This window comes from Martes martes, assembly GCF_963455335.1.
Source record: "Martes martes genome assembly, chromosome: 1".
In the NCBI taxonomy this organism is placed as follows: Eukaryota; Metazoa; Chordata; class Mammalia; order Carnivora; family Mustelidae; genus Martes; species Martes martes.
Window position 1 is genome coordinate 192,153,395 of NC_137888.1, and position 19,702 is coordinate 192,173,096.

The 19,702-nt window shown below is 37.3% G+C and overlaps 2 protein-coding genes across 6 annotated transcripts in view; one reads left to right on the top strand and one right to left on the bottom strand.

Annotated features, from left to right (window-relative positions):
• TASOR (transcription activation suppressor) overlaps positions 1 to 9,867 on the top strand; it is a 51,747-nt gene extending 41,880 nt beyond the window's left edge. The window contains exons 18-24 of one of the 4 annotated variants that reach the window (XM_080819321.1): positions 975 to 1,909; positions 4,478 to 4,600; positions 5,331 to 5,490; positions 5,918 to 6,026; positions 7,531 to 7,709; positions 7,878 to 8,042; positions 8,854 to 9,867. In XM_080819321.1, the coding sequence (XP_080675447.1) occupies positions 975 to 1,909; positions 4,478 to 4,600; positions 5,331 to 5,490; positions 5,918 to 6,026; positions 7,531 to 7,709; positions 7,878 to 8,042; positions 8,854 to 8,909 (1,727 nt within the window). In that variant the 3' untranslated portion in view covers positions 8,910 to 9,867. The remainder of the gene's footprint in view (positions 1 to 974; positions 1,910 to 4,477; positions 4,601 to 5,330; positions 5,491 to 5,917; positions 6,027 to 7,530; positions 7,710 to 7,877; positions 8,043 to 8,853) is intronic. The other 3 variants (XM_080819319.1, XM_080819322.1, XM_080819320.1) reach the window with 3 other exon arrangements.
• Positions 9,868 to 9,959: 92 nt separating this feature from the next.
• Positions 9,960 to 19,702, bottom strand: part of CCDC66 (coiled-coil domain containing 66) — a 70,551-nt gene continuing 60,808 nt past the window's right edge. For both annotated transcript variants that reach the window (XM_080819356.1, XM_080819357.1), the window contains 5 exons: positions 14,846 to 15,330; positions 14,155 to 14,195; positions 12,792 to 13,030; positions 12,481 to 12,605; positions 9,960 to 11,161 (listed from right to left, as the gene is read on the bottom strand). In XM_080819356.1, coding sequence (XP_080675482.1) covers positions 11,075 to 11,161; positions 12,481 to 12,605; positions 12,792 to 13,030; positions 14,155 to 14,195; positions 14,846 to 15,330 — 977 coding nt within the window. In that variant the 3' untranslated portion in view covers positions 9,960 to 11,074. The remainder of the gene's footprint in view (positions 11,162 to 12,480; positions 12,606 to 12,791; positions 13,031 to 14,154; positions 14,196 to 14,845; positions 15,331 to 19,702) is intronic.

Below are 19,702 nucleotides of genomic sequence, written 5' to 3' on the forward strand. Positions count from 1 at the left end.
AAGTACCATAGTTCTAAAAACTGTACTTGTACCTGCAACTTCCTGATATAGAGGTACCATTTCATAGACTACAACAGCGATTTGTTAGGAAATATTCGCCAAGATTTAAGAAAAATTAATTAAAAAAATAAAACTTTATAATATCATCTGGGCAAAGATCATGAACTTTTTTCTTTTCCTAAAATACTATAAATTGCTGTTAAACATATTTTCCCCTTGTTTTTTAAAAAGGGACGTAGGGCATGTGTTTTGAAATACAGTTTAAAAAACATAATATGGGGGCGCCTGGGTGGCTCAGTCGTTAAGCATCTGCCTTCGGCTCAGGTCATAATCCCAGGGTCCTAGAATTGAGCCCTGCTCAGCAGGGAGCTTCTCCGTCTCCCACTCCCCCTGCTTGTGTTCCCTCTCTGGCTGTGTCTCTCTCTGTCAAGTAAGTAAATAAAATCTTTAAAATAAAAAAATTCAAAATATGTTTGAATTATAGTCTCTGGGGAAAAAGTGTAATCTGTAGATGGAGCTAGCTGTCTAAAGTCACAGTATTACGGTTCCATTAACACCAGGTAGTTGAATGACCTCCTCTGCTCAAGATCTCAGGAGTGTTACTGTTAATGCATATATGAAATATGTTTTTTTCCATATTACTGAAGCCTCCCCCTCAACAGATCTGGGAAGCAGAAATAAGCAAACAATTTGTATTGATGCCAGATTTGCACATGTTCGAACACTTCAAAAGAAATCAAAGAAAATAACATCCAGACTTGTTACTCTAGTAACAAAATCCTGAAATCCAAAGACCAGCCATAAGTAGGGCACATAGAAAATGGGGCTCATACCATCATTTAAGATATTTATTCTACCTTCCAGTGTATAGTTTTAAATAACATACTTTGATCTGACATTCCTATTTATGAGTTTGTGTTTTCAGATGTTATTTTTTTGGATTGCTCTTATAATAATGAACTCTTCCTGTATAGGTATGAAATCACCAGAAGAACAAGTGGTGTATCTGCCACCACAGGAGGCCTTTCCTAACGACCCCCGGGTAATAAGTAGACAGAGAAGTTCTGATTACCAGTTTCCATCCTCTCCATTTACAGACACACTAAAGGGCACCACTGAGGATGACGTGTTGACAGGTCAGGTGGTGACAGTGGAGGAGCAGTGTGTGCCAGCAGCAGAGCCACCCACAATGAGTGAAACCACAGAGAGGACAGTGTTAGGAGAGTACAATCTCTTTTCTAGGAAGATAGAAGAGATTTTGAAGCAAAAGAATGTTTCATATGTCAGTAGGATTTCCACACCTATTTTTTCAACACAAGAGAAGATGAAACGGCTTTCTGAGTTCATATATTCTAAGACTTCCAAAGCTGGTGTACAGGAGTTTGTAGATGGCTTGCATGAGAAACTAAATACTATTATTATCAAAGCATCGGCCAAGAGTGGGAATTTGCCACCAATCAGTCCTAATGATTCTGGTAGTAAGATAGCGTTGAATCCTCTGGGAAAGCCTGTCCTACCAGTTTCCTCAAGTGACTTCAACAATAAACAGCTCCTTGAGCCACTTTGTAGTGATACTTTGAAAGACACCAACTCCATTGAGCAGCATTCCTCTTCAGCTTTGGGTTTAACCGAAGTAGAAGTGAACCAGCCACACCATGCCACAGAGCTGATGGTGACTTCTGATCATACTGTACCTGCTGATACTGCCCGGGAACCAGTAGAAAAAGAAACAACAAAATCGCCCAGTGATGTAAACATTTCTGCCCAGCCTGCTCTTTCAAATTTTATAAGCCAGTTAGAACCTGAAGTATTTAACAGTTTGGTTAAAATCATGAAAGATGTCCAGAAAAATACTGTGAAATTTTATATTCATGAAGAAGAAGAGAGTGTGCTCTGTAAAGAAATAAAGGTAACTAAATGAGAAGGTAATAATGGTAATGCTATATAAACTTGTCTTATTGGGTCTGATCTCTATAAAATGGAGGGGTTTTTTTTGTTTTTAAATGTTGACCATATATTTTCATAATTTAAAACAGTGGAATAAGACTAGTAAGTTCAATTAAATGTAGAACCTCTGATCTAAGTATCTTAGAATTTAGAATCTTGTTTTATCCATGATTTTATAGACCATTTGTATATACACTTCAAATACCTTTAAACTGTTGCTTTGAAGATTTTAAATGTTTCTTACCTGAGTTTTTAACTAGAAAGATACAGAGAGGTAGAAGAAGCTGTTAGGGTTTATTTCTTATGGGGGGGTTTTATCAGCCAAATAGAAAAAACTGCCCAGGGATGACCTAATGGTGATATATATAGTCTTTTGGCATTTCTTGATACCCTGATCATGTCAGGGTTCCTTACAGCCTTTTTGATCAAAAAACATGATGATCCTCAAAGACTCCCCAATCATGAAAGATTCCTCAGTGCAAGGTATATTTTTTTCTACTGAAGCTACAGAGTAAGACTAGTCTTTTAAGTATTTGATTTTTAAAAATACATGCATGTATTTGTATGTGTAGATACAGACATATATAAAATTTGTAACAGGTAAATTATGACACAAAGGAATAGCTGTATCAGTATTTAATATTAACAGTTAGTATTTACTAAACTGTAGGATTTTAATCCCTTCAGGAAATGATACAGGTTTTAAAATAAATGCCTGTTCCCGTTTATGGAATTAACTTACCATGACAAGTTTCTGCTTGTTTTGTTAGAGGAAGCAGAAGGTACTATAAATAAGTGCCTTATAGCTGAGAGTGGCCCAGAATCTGTGCTGCTATGTTCTGAGCCTTTGTCAGTTTGGGAGTCTCTTTGATGTCAGCATGTTTCATGTAGCGTGCCCTTGAGAACATGAAGAACATGGAAATGAAGGAGGTGGAAGAGTGCTCAGTGTGCCTTCTTTACTACTGATTCCCTGTGATTTCTTAGGAGGATGAAATCAGACGTATAGGAGTTTCCTGGTTGCATTTTGCCCTGTATTATTGAATGTAGAGCTGCTTAACTTTTTCCATCCCCAGCAACATGTTCAAGTATAGTACTTGGTGGGGAGGGGAAATAGCTGTGTGTTGGGGGTTCTAGCTGAGAGGATAGAGTGGATCCAGTCCCCCACTGTGCTCAGCATCATCCCATCTTCCTCACCACATTTTATACACTAATTGTATCACACAGAAAATGTACTGTTTTATGATGGTGCATTTAATTCATTCTACCATAGAATAAATCTTGTTTTTGTTACTTATGTAGAAGAGAAGGATGCTGTGTTTTACAAATCAGATCAGAACTTTCTTTTAATCAATATCCATTGGAAAATATCCAGCAAAAATGTTAAAATAGAGTAAAAATACTATTAATGAAATTTTAAGCATCTTGAATATTTCTGCAGTCCAAGGACTTATTACAGGAGTTCAGTGGTCTCATTTAAAATGAATTCGCAGTTAAATCTTCTTAATGTAAAAAGACCAAAAAAAAAAAAAATTACAAGCTGGCCTGTAATTTACTTTCTCATTACCAGTCTGTAAGCTGTTCTGAGATCTGCCCAGAAGCTGTAGAGGTTAGACCAAAATCTAATAATGTGGAAGATGCTGCTTCAGTTCAGGGCTACACAGAAATATCCTCCTTGAGGTGATGCTTGTAGACTGTTCTTGATAGAGCAACAGACTCTTTGTGAGGCAAGCTGGCTTTAGACTTAATGGCTGTCTAACCAGCCTTGCCAACCTTGAGAAAATTAATCTGTTCCCGTTATCTGTGAAACAAGGAATGTGACCTTTAGGACCCTGCAGTTTACTTCAGATTTCAGGATTCCACCAGCAACCAAAGAGCAAAGGAAACTGCCTGTACTACTCTGTGTCCTTTGAAAGGTAGTACCATGTCACCAACATGGAGGGGGGTACTAGATGGGAGGGTCTATTTTATTTGAAGGTGTGACTTTTTGACAGACGTGGCTAAATAGTTTGTGAATGCCATGGTACATACTGATGCGCTGTATGAATGACTTTGGGATTGTTGTGAATTAAATGAGTCCAGCAGTCCGAAAAGTGCTTTGCGAGGGAAGGCGTACTATACTGGTAACCTTGCTGCAAATAACCAAGGGCTTCCCTTGAAAGAAGAGGAAAATGAAATGAGAGAGTGGTTAATGATTGGGCTCTGGGTTGCCCAGAATAAATGATGGAACTGGGTTAAGAACCTGGGCTAATCCATTGTTCTTAACGGTTCTTTTTGTACCCACCACTGGCATTTATTTGGCTTTGATTGCATAGCACTGTAACATCGTGACCGTGGCATGGCCATTTAGGCTCCAATCTATAGATTCTATAAGAAGAGTGGACCTGATGATCTCTAAGGTCCATAGTATAAGGTCATCATTACTAGTGGCCATTTCTAAGTGACTACTTATCAGTTGATCTTGCACTTCTGGTGTTGAGTGGATATTTGCAAAAAAGGCTTTTAATGTTGATTTAGTTTTTCTCTTTAACAGGAATATCTTATCAAATTAGGCAATACAGAATGTCATCCAGAACAGTTTTTGGAAAGAAGATCAAAATTAGATAAACTATTGATTATTATTCAGAATGAAGACATTGCAGGTTTCATTCACAAGGTAGACTGTTAAGTCAAATTCACTATTATTTTGGTTATAAAAATTCCCTTATTTTAAAATCTTACTGTCTTCGAGGCTAAACTGTTTGTTTTTAAAATATCCTTATAAGGTCTAAAAGAGATAAAACTTCAAGTTTGGGAGATTTAGGGCTTGAGATGTAAACGATCCATCTGTGAATCAGCTTGTGATCACGTTTGCACCCTTGCAAAATTTTAAATTGCGTCACATCACAGACCTTCCCTGTCACTCATCAAGACTAAGAGTATTGACTCCTTGAATGTCAGTGAGTGTGTTGACTCTATATTGTCGTCTTCATTTGTATGTCCCAGGTAAAACCTGTTTGTACCCTCCCTTTGCCAGACCATTTCCCCTTTCCATTGCATTTGGAGGTACCCATACAGTCTTAGGAACCTGTCTCAAGTCCTTCTGCCCTTTTAAGGCTTTCCTGACTGTATGGGCTCTTGCTGTCCTCTGAATTCTGACTGCACTCATAGGGCCATACAGGTTGCCTTCATTATTCTGTTGGCAGGTCTGTTGTAGGTCCCTTTTTGTCAGAATGTTCTGTTCATGGTATGTACCCAGGACAGAAATGTTGGTTTATGTCTTTGGATATGTTGGGAATATTTTTGTATTTTGTTAAACTTTACTGTTGTAGGTTACTTCACACTTGAGTCTTATCATCTCATTCTCTTATGTCCTTATTTCTGTTTTTGTTTTGGGGTTTAAATAGGTACCTGGCTTGGTGACTTTAAAGAAGCTCTCTTGTGTTAGTTTTGCTGGTGTTGATAGTCTGGATGATGTTAAAAATCATACATATAATGAACTATTTGTATCTGGAGGTTTCATTGTGTCTGATGAATCCATTCTAAATCCGGAAGTTATTACAATTGGTAAGATTTATGCTTTATTTGGAGTATGAACTTTGTCCTTTCTAGGTTTTTTCTCATTAATGACTCATGCTTTTAAATGTATTGTTATCTCTGATTGGCAAAATGGATGAGTACATTACCATCATTTTATTACCTCAAATTTCTTTCCTTGTCTCTTAGTCACTGCAATTTCCTCTAAATCTGATATAAAGCAAGTCTGTTTTCACCTGTTGCATTTGGATCCGTTCTGCTTTGTTATTGTTACTAGCATGTTCTTGTTACATAGATGTTCTTAAATCTAAGAGTATATATAGATGTCTGTCTCCCTTTGAGGGTAAAATACTACATAGGGAAGTAGGTATTTCTATATAGTATCAACAAACTTTCTTACATAATTGATTGTTGAGTGACTTATTGAATTTAAAATAAACCTCATTATCTCTAACAGAGAACCTTAAAAATTTTTTGACATTCCTTGAAGAACTTAGTACTCCAGAAGGAAAATGGCAATGGAAAGTCCACTGTAAATTCCAGAAAAAACTAAAGGAATTGGGCAGGTAAGAGTTGAAAAATAGGGGCACCTGGGTGGCTCAGGGGATTAGGCCTCTGCCTTTGGCTCAGGTCATGATCTCAGGGTCCTGGGATAGAGCCCAGCATCAGGCTCCCTGCTTGGCAGGGAGCCTGCTTCCCCCTTCCTCTCTGCCTGCTGCTCTGCCTGCTTGTGATCTCTAAGTCAAATAAATAAAATCTTTAAAGAAAAAAGAGAGAGTTGGAAAATAACTATATAATTGTTGATGTCAACATTGTGTTAATAAAATTTCTATTTTTCTGTGTTTATAGCAGTTTTCACAGATGTCCTTAGTCAGTCATAAGGGGGAATGTAGTTATTTTTCTAGCCTGCTTGGAAATAGTATTCTTATCTAGGTAGAAGTTTGCTAAAGTTGAAGTTCTATTAGGTATATAGGTAAAATTGGTTTAATCTTTGCCACTTGAGGGTTTAGAATAATTAAAAAAAAAATAGAACAGTCAGCACTCAATATTTTTTTTTTTTAACCAAACTATATATGCCAACTAGATTAGGCTCTCTCCCAATGGAGAACTACCTTAGGCAGCTAATCTATTTACACATATACTGAGACATTAATCCCAACATGGTAAGGGGATTTGTGATTAGGACATTCATTTATGTAAGTAGTTTATTTCCCCAGTGATTCTTGTATTACTAGTCCACTTGAAAGGCTCCACGAATTATTCTATAATAAGATGAATTTTGGATATTCTTAAGAACTAGAGTGTCCGTATAGTATATTTACACATTTAAGGATCTGAGAGAGACTCTAGTTAAGAATTGTTTTACATTTTGTCAACCAGCATTTTTGAAACTTAATGGCAAAACATTTTTCTTCTAATACCCTAATACTTTCTATGGAACACATAGGGAAATTCAGGTTTAAATGACTGGCAAGTATTTAACTTTTTATAGTAATTCACTTCTTAAAAACTTGTTTTATCTTCAAATTATGTGAAAATAGGCATTGGGAGAGCCTTTACTTTTGTGTAACGGATAACAGTAAGCAGATAATAATGAGGCCCAAAGGTGTGACTGGTGCAAAGTTAGTACCCTCATCTTGCTGACAACAGTAGTTTCTACCAATTGTTGCCTTGTGCTTGGAGGTGTAGAAATAGTTTCGAGCCATGAATTTTTTTGAAGGAAAGATTTTTTTTTTTTGGTCCTCCTATGCCCTTTGTTCACATTCTAAATTAGTAAAGCTAAAGGGGAAAGTATTGTTATTCAGTAGGTACAATGAGATTGTAGTCTAAAGCTGAACAGCTGGTTCTCAGGCTTTGCACCCATAGAAAGCCCCTGGATGTCAGCATGGGTTGCACATTCCTGCTCCCCTCTCTCTCCTAGGAAGCACCCGTCCATCAGGCAGTGAACTAAAGCAGTGCAGTTGTCACTGGTTGCCTCAATTGAGAAATTATGGTTTTAGTTTGAAGCAAAAACATCCATACTAAATTTTAGAAATGCAGATCCAGATATTGAACTACTTACTTCCACAGATTGAATGCTAAAGCTCTGAGTCTGCTGACACTTCTGAATGTCTATCAAAAGAAACATCTGGTTGAAATTTTGTCATACCACAATTGTGATTCACAAACTCGAAATGCTCCAGAATTGGATTGCCTTATCAGACTTCAGGCTCAAAACATACAGCAACGACACATAGTCTTTCTAACAGGTAAAGAGTGCCGTCTTAAGCTTTCTATTATGAATGTAGGAATGTGGACAGAAGGGTATTGTTGCCAGTGGTGGGTGTTAAGCACTTTCATGGGGGTGGCATCATCGTCTGTCTGTCCATGTAGGTTCACATGTTTTATACCTGAACCTTTTTATTTTTTTCATTTAGAAAAGAATATCAAGATGCTCTCCAGTTATACAGATAATGGAATAGTGGTTGCGAGTACTGAAGACTTTATGCAAAACTTTAAAAATCTTGTGGGCTATCACAACTCAATCACAGAAGAAAACCTTCCACTGCTTGGTGCTAATGAGACTCTTAAGTCGCAGTCAGGTAACTTTTCAGTAGTCTTACTTTTCTTTAAGGCAGACAGAAAAAGAGGAATGGTTTTGTGTTGTTTTCATAGAACAAAATGCCTGCTTTGAAACTACTCGCCCTCTGTGTAAACAGCTTCAGGGGAAGTGTTTCAAGCCACTTACCGTTCTTATACTTAGCGTACACAAAATCTGCTCATTTATTATACTGTAGTCAATAAAAGCTCTTAAGTATGCTGGATACTACCAGAGTAGGCATTTTCTCTTTGAGGGTATGTAAACTTTATCGGCTGCTGTTGTCAGCAGAGGGATTTTTTTTTTTTCCCAAAGATTTTATTTATTTACTTGACAGATCGTAAGTAGCCAGAGAAACAGGCAGAGAAAGAGAGGGAAGCAGGCTTCCTGCTGAGCAGAGAGCCCGATGCGGGACTCGATCCCAGGACCCCAAGATCATGACCAGAGCTGAAGGCAGAGAGGCTTAAACCACTGAGCCACCCAGGCGCCCAGAGGGGTTGTTTTTTTTTAAAAAAGGACACCAGATAATGGGGAATTTAGCATTGGGCTACAGAATCTCCCCAGATGTATATAGCAATTTAAGGACAAGGTAGTAGGAATATATCCATAGCTGTAGTGTTTTATGAGATGGCCTCTGCTTTGGTTCCAGGTGTTATGTTAAATGAAAGATGTACATACTTTGTTTTTGATGAAAAGCAGAGATGATCAAACATTTGCTAGAACTAACCAGTTTAGTCATAATCCAGTGAAGCTAGATGTCAAAATTTTTATTTTTTATTTGTCTTGTCAAATACTGAATTACCGTATAACTTTAGATGCTGTTTTGACATTAACCCCTTTGGAGCTGGGAGTTGGGATTTCCCAACATTAAACGTGAACACATTTCGCAGAAGCTTTTAGCATCGGATTATCTGGACATTCACACCTAGTGTGAGTGTTGTGACTAAGTGAACTTGTGGCAGAAGACCAAGCTTTAAGGGATTGTGGACTTGCAGACCCTGACGCATTATATTGTGTGAGTAGTGTATAATTTTAAAACTTAAACAAATTGTGTATTTCAATAGAGGAGGACTTTTTGTTTTTTAAATGTAGCTCTTTTAGAAAACGATGAAAAGGATGAAGAGGATATGTCTCTGGATTCAGGGGATGAAATCTCACAAATAGAAGTATGCAGCAATTTTCATTCAGAAATATTGGCGAAAGAGACCAAAGGATCACGTGGAACAGATCAAAATAAGAATATTCAAATTGAGTTGCAATCGTCTCTTGACGTGCAAAAAAGTTTATTAGAAGATAAGACTTATCAAATTGATTCTGAAGAAAGAGCTTCTGTTGCTATAGTATGCTCTGAAGGAGAGAACAGCAATGCAACTGAACAAGATTCATATAGCAACTTTCAGGTTTATCACAGTCAATTAAATATGTCCCATCAGTTTAGTCATTTTAATGTTCTTACTCATCAGACATTTTTGGGGACACCATATGCCCTTTCATCAAGTCAGTCTCAAGAAAGTGAAAATTACTTTTTATCTGCTTATACTCAAAGCTTGGATAGAGATAAATCTCCATCTCCATTAAGTTGGGGGAAAAGTGATTCTTCCAGGCCTTTTTCAAAAGAGAAATAATTATAGTAACTTTTTTTTTTGGAAATAGGTTGTTATGGACTTTATCTGTTTCTTATAAGTGAATTAACAATTTATATTTCATTCTCTAAACAAAAGGTTTCTTGTCCTTCCTCAATGTTTTTTTTTTCCTCTTATTTAAATCATGATGGCTTGTAACAGTTGAAGCATCTGAAAACTGAAATAAATATATATATTTTTAACATATATTGTACTTGAATTATCTCATGTTGGCACTTTTTAAGTTTTACATTTATAAGTTACCTATACCTGGGCTTCAAATTGAAGCCTGTTTTATATATATAAAATCAGATAATTTGCAAAAGGATAGTCAACAATGGCTTTTCTTTTTCTTCCCCCCATCAGATGATACCAATTACTTTTGCTGAAATGACATACCAATCAACTATTGTATTTATTTTAAGCTTTTGTATAGTGTTTTATACAGGTATAAGCCAGTGATGTCAACAGATACTTAATGGATTTTGGCTCAATACCTCAAGATTTATCTAACAGTGAATGCAGTTTCAATTTAGATGATAAACTATGTATATAAGTAACACTTAGGACGTAATACCAGGCAGCATTATTTTTATCTTCAGGCTTAGCCATGTAAAAATTGCCTGTTGCTAAAATGTTGGATCAACCTCTTATTCGAGGTGTTTGATCATTACAATTTTCAGTGCTTTTTAGTATGGTCCTGGACGTAACCAAATTCAATCCCATATTTCCAAAAGATAGGCTTCTGTTGGAAGAACTTTGTTATAGATTTTTAAATTAGTAGTGCTAGAGAAATTTAAGTATATTTTTGAGGTGGTAAAAACTTAAGTGCTTTACTAAAAATAACTTTTAAAATTCACAGATTAAAGTATAAGATGATCAATTTTAAAACCATATCTGTTCCTTATAAATGCCTGCATTAGAAATGCAAACTTGTAAAGTGTTTTTATAAAGTCCTAAAACCAGGAATTAGAGGAAAAAAACTGAGCTGTTTTAGTTAAAGTTGGGATGTGGTAAGTCAGACCTTCCTTTGGCCCCTCAGAAGAACTTGGGAGAGTTCTAACCTCTTAAATCTTTTTATAGAACAAAATACCTAAGTGGTATTCCAATAATAAGCTACATAAGTGTAGAAGAACGTGGTCTGTGAACAGGTCAGAAACCTGTCTTAAGGTAAGTAGAAAGTGTTTAAATACCTAGATTGTGATAGAGCAAAAAAATGTTTTTTTACTAAGCTTTACAAAAATGTCTGTTTTATTGTAAAAAATATATATATACACACACAGCGTTGTACTACATAATGTACAAGTTTTAAATAAGCATTTGTAAAATCTAGGTTATTTGGAAAATACAGTAATGCAATGAACACATTTTATAATTTAGAAGCAACAAATGTGAAGGATTTGATTTTCTACATTTAAAACGAAGAATTAAAATTCTCTTCTTGATTTGCAGCTAAAGGCATGAGATTAGTTTCCAACTCCCTTTGCTTCTGGAGAAGGCCCTGAAATCACATTGATATGTTAGTAAGGTGTGCAGCAGACTTGCAAGTTATTCCTATTTTACATCTCTGCCCTTCTAATCCAGAATTATATTTACATTACTTTGAAAACCTGTAATTAGTTCAGTTACTTGGCTATAGCTTAAGCTTTATCTTTGTCATGTTAAATTTTAACCACTCAAAAAAACCTACATCAGACTTTCTCACTTGGATATTGTGTAGCTATCACGTATGTGTAAGATTATGTTTTTAGCATAAAAACCAATAGGGATGACTTTTCCAAGTCTGCATAACTATGGGGCTGAAATCCCCTTAAAGGCTCTTAAAATGGTAATGAGACACACTGAAGGAGTCTCCTAACATCCAGTGTTTTATCTTGACTGCACTGACCTTAGTGGCTTAGACAAGGCCCTGCTGAAATTAAGATGTGGCTACTATATAGGTGGGTCACTATGTACATGGTATATATTCCTGCCTCTTGACCTCACAACTTTTACCTCTATTAAAGAAAAGTGCCTTGTCACTTTAAAGGAAAATGTAAAAGATTTACTGCTTGTTACATAATCTATATGTAACCATTTAAAGAACCAAAAGATACTTTATAATTGTTACTATGATTTTCTAGCTCTATGTGAACAAATTGGGTAAGCAACGCATGAATCGACAATTTGAAATGCAAGAGGCATATATGGAAATGACTGGACATGGAAAAGGGCACTCCTGAAGTGGCAATTTATTTTTCCTAAGATCAGGGATCGGTATTTAAAGGCCAGCTGATAAAGGTTATATACACTTAAATATTGAATGTGTTACTAGATTTTATTCTTGCCTGAGCAAGCTAATGAGAAATGACAGTAACTGACCTGGGAGGAGGAGATGTAGTCTGATGGGTAAGGTTATGTGTATACTTTCACACCGAATTTTATTATTCTTTGGGACTTGCATCAATATTCTGTTCTGAACACTGCCAACACATTCAATTAAAAATGTGAACTGATTACTAAGAATTCATTAAAGCATAATTGTGTATTTTCTGTCTTGGGTTTTAGGGCTTATTAATCATGACTAATACCTTTAAATATGTATGCTTTTTTTCCTTCAATAAAACTGTCTTAATATTAGAACTGTCTCACGATTTCATACTGGAGTATTGTGATGTGAATCAAATTGAAGGAAGTAACTTTTTAACTGGGATGTGGTAAAAGTCCCATATAATCATGTAACCAATTAAGCCTTTAAAGTAAATTCGCCCTTCTGATACATAGTCCTCCATTAGCCATAAACAGAAAAGTTACATTCACACTTAGTGAAAAAGCTCCTACCTGTCTCAGTTCTGATAGTCCCTTAAGGATTGCTTGCTGTCGGTCCCTGTTTTTCACCAAGTTAGGATTAAGAAGTGGGTCCCTGACATCAGAATCAAAGAGCTGCCGTTGTTCTTGGTCACAGGCTGAAGACAGATGAAAGTGGTAGGTTAAATACACCTCTAGTATGATATTCCCTAGGATTTGTTAATAAACTTTTAGTAATGGACCCCAAAATGGAAAGTCTACCCCTCCTAAGGGCAAGAATATTAGTTTGGATTCTGAATTTAATGTTGGGGGGAAAGGAGGGAAGGATACTTATGTTTACTTACCATGTGGATTTTGGTACTGAAGATCGTGGGTTAAAGGCCTAGACAGTGGTGCATCTGGATCAAGGTAATAAATCTCATTGGTTCGGACATAAGGGATAAAATGGGACCGTTCAGGAAGTCCAGGTGATGTTTCTGTTTGACTGTCTTCTAAGATCAGATTCTGTTTTTCATAATTACTGTTTTTTAGAGTTTGTTGTGTTCTGTTTTTCACCACTGGAACTGGTGGTGGTGACTGAGACCTGTTTTTCCCCCCCAAAAAAGCACAATTAAGGACTAAGAAGCTTTAATGCAAAATTATGTATTTGAGCATATCTACTCTTCAGTCACATTTCAATTCAGTCTACACGTAACACCTTTGGAACACTAGGAAGACAAACGAGTTCTATGACACTTTTCCTAAAATGGCAAGAGAATAGGATGACTTCTAACTTGGCAAGGATATACAGAGGAAAAATGAGGATCAACACTAGCTGGGCTGATTTAAGATTTAACTTTTTTCTTAGATAATTCACCATAAAACAATGTACTTACCATGTGAACCAAACTTCCTGTTAGAGCCACATTCTGACACAACTCTAAACCACCTGGTTCATGCACAAAGGCATAAAATAAAATTTCTAACCATCTAAATCTACTGTAGCTGAATTTCTCATTATCCCTCCTGGTCATTTCTTCATAAACTCCTCAATCCAAGCAGAAGGTCTGTTCCACTTGTGACATAACTGGAAAGTCAAAACTTTTATTTTTTTTAAAAGATTTAGAGACAGGGACGCCTGGGTGGCTCAGTTGGTTAAGCAGCTGCCTTCGGCTCAGGTCATGATCTCAACGTCCTGGGATCGAGTCCCACATCGGGCTCCTTGCTCGGCAGGGAGCCTGCTTCTCCCTCTGCCTCTGCCTGCCACTCTGTCTGCCTGTGCTCGCTCGCTCGCTCTCTCTAACAAATAAAAAATTAAAAAAAAAAAAAAGATTTAGAGACAGAGTCCCAAGCAGACTCTGTGCTAAGCACAGAGCCTGACGTGGGTCTCCATCCATGACCACAACCTCATGAAACCAAGAGTCAGTCACTTAACTGACTGAGCCAGCCAGGTGCCCCAAGTCAAAATTATTTTAGCTAAGCTTGCAGATTTACATTCCTACCTAGATAGTTAGGCCCAGTCCAAATTGGGCCTTCAAACTTTAGGTAAAATGTCAGCCACATTTCCCTTAAACCTGTACTTCTCACCTCTAAGTTCCTACACGTTACTGGTTTCTGACTTCATATATATATAAGCTTTGATTTTACCTATATTTTGAGCAAATATTTTGTACTCTTGTCCCACACAGCACTAAGTTAACTATGAAATCAATCCAGTCCATGACGTACCTTTCCTTGCTGAAAGAATTAATTTTCAGAGGCTCTTCTTCCTAAAGGGTAGAAAAATGCAGAAGGAGTAGCAGTACTGCCGTATGTCCCCACAAATACTTCCTAAAACGAGATAATCTGAGGATGATAACTGAATAACAGATACTGGATAATGGGACAGATTTTGTATTTTTCCAATCACAGAACCAATGCAGTAATTCCTGACCTTGTAAAATTATCCTCTGTCTATATGAACTACAAACAAGAATTTTGAATGGCTATTAAAACAATGAATAGCATTCATCTATACAAGGTTAAAGTGTCAAGTTTTTCTGTAAAGGACCAGATAGTAAACACTTGGCTTTGTGGGCCATGTGGTGATCTCTTACAACTACTCTAAGCCAGACACAGACAATTCATAAAACTTTTTCTATTAGCAATAATCGCGACTCGGATAAACCTCATTGGCTACGATACTGCCACTGCGCAAAGCTATAAAACTTTTTCTAAAACTTGATTTGCAAAAGCAGCAGCATGATAGATTTGCCCACAGGCCATAGTTTGACAACCCCTAGTATAAACCAAAGTGTATTTCTTAAATTCTTGCTCAGATAGAGAGCCACCTTGTTAAAATATGCATGTGGGGAATTGTTTTCAATCTAGAAACATCAATACATACTTTAAAAATATTTTTAAGACAGAAAAGTTTTACCTTTTTGATTAGATGCCACCTGAACCTTGGCTCAGTTTCTTGAGATGAAGGAAGAACTGGTGAAGTGCCTCTATTTTGAGAGAGATGTCCAGGACTATTTCTTTCTACCAAATTAAGCAGTTCCATCTGCCTTCTCACTTTTTTTTCTTCTCTCTGCTTTTGAAGCTGTTTGGGGTACTTTTCTGATGCTGGAATGTACCTTTTGAGTGGTTTGTTTATATTCCAATCAGGCCTTTTAGGACATTTCTTTGTATGTGTTTTCTCTGTCCTTGCAAACTCATTACACTCATCATCATAGCAACTGTTTTCTTTTTCTAGGTTGGCTCCTTTAACCTGATTTATTAGTTCCTCTTTGTCTTTCTTAGTGTTAAACTGTTCATTAAATTCCGCAGGAATCTCAGGAGATGAACAATTTAGAATTTCCCTCTCTATTACTGTTCCACAGGATGATTCTGCATTGGTGAATGTTCCTGTATTTAAGTCATCTAAAGAAAAATTTCAGAGGATTAATTTTTAATTGTTGTAAAACACAGAATTTATTATTTTATTTTTTTCAAAGGCATTACAGTTTTGCGGGGTCCCCCCCCCAAATTCTGTATAATTAAACAACTTTCTATTCTTCCTGCCAGCTTCTGGCAACCACCATTCTACTTTCTATGATTTTGATTATTCTAAGTACCTCATACAAGTAGAATCATTCAGTATTTGTCTTTTTATGACAGGCCTATTTCATATTAGCATAATGTCCTTGAAGGTCACCCGTGTATTTGTACAGCATGTGTCATAAATCCTCCCTTTTTAAGGCTGAGTAATATACCATCGTAGGTGTATATCACACTTTGTTTATCCATTCATCTGTCAAGGGACAACATTTGGATTGCTTCTACCTTTTAGTTACTGTGACTAATGTTGCTATGCACACTGGTGTCCAAATATCTCTTCTCACTTTCCAGCTCTTTTGGGTATATACCCAGAACGGGAATTGATGGACCATATGCTAATTATATTTTTGAAAAAATTTTTTTAAGATTTTTTATTTATTTATTTGACAGAGATCACAAGTAGGCGGAGAGGGAGACAGAGAGAGAGGAGAAAGCAGGCTCCCTGCTGAGCAGAGAGCCCGATGCGGGCTCGATTCCAGGACCCTGGGATCACGACCTGAGCCGAAGGCAGAGGCTTTAACCCACTGAGCTACCCAGGCGCCCCTATTTTTGAATTGTTTTGAGGAAATGCTTTATATTTCCTATAGTGACTACAGTATTTTGCATTACCAATAGTGCACAAGGGTTCTAAATCTTACATTAAACCATTTTTAAGTGTACCATTCACCATACCAAACAAACCCACAGTACTCCACAATTTTCAGATGCTTTCATTTACCCCAAACAGAAACCCTACATCCACTAAGTAGTAACTCCACATTCCACCCTCCCTCCCCACCTCTCTACCTTCCATCTCTATGAATTTGTCCACCCCACTCTAGATTCCTCCCACAAGTGAAGCTATAGGGTATTTGTGTTTCTCGGCACTCCTGACGAACACAGACCCACATTATTTACTCAGCAAGGTGCCTTGGTCATCCATGCCATAAAGTGTTTCACAACTTAAGAAGGTTCAGTCTTTTGCGGAGCCCAATGCCAGGCTTGAACTCACAACCCTGAGATCATGACTTCAGGTAAGATTGAGTCAGACACTTAGCCATCCAGGCTCCCCCAGATGATTTGTTCTTAACATCACATAATACAGACCATTTTTTAAAAGAAACTTTTCACAGGACTGTCCTGGCTTTCACTTAAATATACAAAAGCCATATAGAGTATCATCTTGTATATCTAAGAGTAGTTCCTTCTCAGCAAAAGTCTAATTTATATTTTTCATATCAGTGGTAACTGACAAAAAAGTGAGATGTTAAGTTTTTTTTCATAACTTGGCTTGAAATTAAAGTACATAAATATACAGGATCTGGAAAATGTCCTTCCATTGTCTGAAGTACTGGGAAAATGTCTCTTACACCTCCCTTCTTGGAGTAAAATTTTTAGGGAAATGTTGATGAAAAGTCATGTTGTGTTTTTTTGTACTTTTAGATCCATATGACTCATATACCATTATATTCTGCCTGCAGACCATCGCTAAATCACATAAAACACTGGAAAAGTTTATGCAAAAAAGACTTCTGAAATTTTCTTCTTACATGTTTATGGATGTATTCAGCTGTAACAGCTGTGAAACCAGTTGAACAATTTTACAAAATTTCAAAATCTTTGACTCATGATTAAAATTTTAAATACACAATTAGCTAATGAAAAAAGGTCTTGATACACATTAAAAAAAATTAATAGTCCACTTATTGCTCTCTTATCCTGGACACTTACCAGGTTTGTTATTCCAGGATGGAGATGCTCTAGGACCAATCCCTAGTAAGGCTGCTTAGCCTGCATCATTCTAATACTGGATATCTTCTTTTGCCACTCTATACCCACTTAACGCCTTTTTCTACCATGACACTCTGCCCTGGCAAACTAAACTGGTATGAACCATTATCAATGGGTTCCTGGGTCCTCCAACTTCAGTCAAGAGGGTTCACTGGCAGATTAAAGGGAGGAAAGCAAATGAAGTCAGGATATTTATTCCACTGGCTCATTCCCTGTATTGACCTGAGGCTGACTCTGTCCCTTTACCAAAGGTCATTGTTCCCCTCAAAGTTACCTCTAACACAACTTTTGCCTTCCAGGTTCTGGTAATCAGCTTAGTTGCTACTAGCACCGAAGTCATGAACTATCTCTGATTCCCTCACACCCGGTGTTTTTGGAAATGGTCCCTTTCTACATAAAGCATCCTGAATTACTCTATTTTGGACCTGACTGATTAAATTCTCTTATTTAGAGCCACTCAGTGATAATACACATAATTTCACTGTCTTAATTATTTTCACTTTCCCTTAAATGTGTAGGATTCATGTAAGTCTGTTACTTATCTGGACATAGAGAAAGGACTGAAACTGATTCACCAACCTTAAGCACAAAGTATCAAACAATACCAAGAGCTCATAAGCAGAATAATTTTAGATAAGTGAGCAACTTTCAGGTAAGTAAGTAACCCAGACCACCTTCTTGAGGTGCAACGGGTTTGAACCCTACACTGGGCACCCCAGCTTTTAAGATCTGATCTTGAGAGAGGAGTTCCCAAAACATCTAGCTCAGAAAGCCAATAGGGCTGATGTCTATGAGACCCACGAAGTTAAAGCAGAAGGCAAGAATGCCTGTTGGGTGGACTAACTTCCCCCAGGGCCCAGCAAAGATGCAGCCAGTAGTACCCAGAGTTACTAATATAAGTAAATGAACTTCTTTTCACATAAAGTGTTGGCCTAAGGGGCAGGCGTCTAACTTAACCACATATCTAGGGACTTACTGGGATACTATTCCAGGGAAGTAAGGCTGGCAGGCACTATCTTCATTTAAAACACTAGGCCTGGGCGCCTGGGTGACTCAGTTGGTTAAGCAGCTGCCTTCAGCTCAAGTCATGGTCCGGGAGTCCTGGGATCAAGTCTGGCATTAGGCTTCCTGCTCAGCAGGGAGTCTGCTTCTCCCTCTACCTCCCCCTGTCCCCCACTCCTGACTGCTTTCTATTAAATAAAAATAGAACCTTTAAGGAAAATTTAAAAAATATATATATATATAGGCCTACTATGAACTTCCAACAGGTGCTATCTTTAGAGTTGTAGCCCCCACCCTACCCCACCTCACCCCAACCAGCAGGTGTCATCTTCATGCTTTTCCTGTCCTACTCCAGAGCACCAACATCCTCTAGAAGGGAACTTTTATACACGTCTGTTGCCCTGTATTTTATGTTGTACCCTGGATAACCAGGCCCTGGAGGCCAGGGGGGCTTCTGCTTGTGGTCCTAGTGAATTATATATATGTTAAAAGCTGCTGCCTGAAGGTCTGACTTCCATCAGCCTGAATCTAAGTGCTGACTCAGATACTCCCCTCTCTAGGACACTGACCAGTCTTGGCACACTCAACTACTGGGAGCTTTTATAAATAAAACTGGCAGCAGGGACTATCACAAAGGCTTGAGAGACAACCAAGAGCATGAGTAGGATTGAACAATAAGGTTCAGTGTGTACATGAGGCCATCCTCCCAATCCTGGGAGAGGCAGTTGTTATAACTGATGCACACAAACCAAGACAGAATGAAGAAACCAGAGGAATATGTTCCAAACAGGAGAATAAGATAAAAACCTTAATGAAAAAAATTTACCTAATAGAGTTCAAAGTAATGGTGACAAAGACGCTCACAGACCTTGAAAGAATGGATAAACACAGTGAAAACTTCAAAAAGAAAATATAAGTATTCAGGGTACCAAATACAAGTCACAGAGCTGAGGAATATATTAACTGAACTGAAAAATACACTAGAAGGGTTCAACAGGAGACTAGATGATACAGAAGAAAGGATCGAGAAAGGATTGGTGAACTCAAAGACAGGATAGTGGAATTCATCCAATCAGAGCATCAAAAAAAATAAATAAATAAAAGTGAAGATAGCTCAAGGAACTTATGGGACAACACCAAGCCAACAAATATTCAAATTATTTGGAGCCTCAGAGGAGAAAAGCAGCAAAAAACTTATTTGAAGAAACAATGGCTGAAAACATCCCTAACCCGGAAAAGAAACCAATATCCAAATTCAGGAAGCACAGAGAATTCAAAATAAGAAACACAAAGAAACCATCACTGAGATTCTTATAATTAAAATGTTGAAACTTAAAGACAAGGAGTATATCTTAAAAACAGTAGAAAATCAACTTGTTACATACAAGGAACCCTCATGAGATATTTTTAGCAGACAATTTTT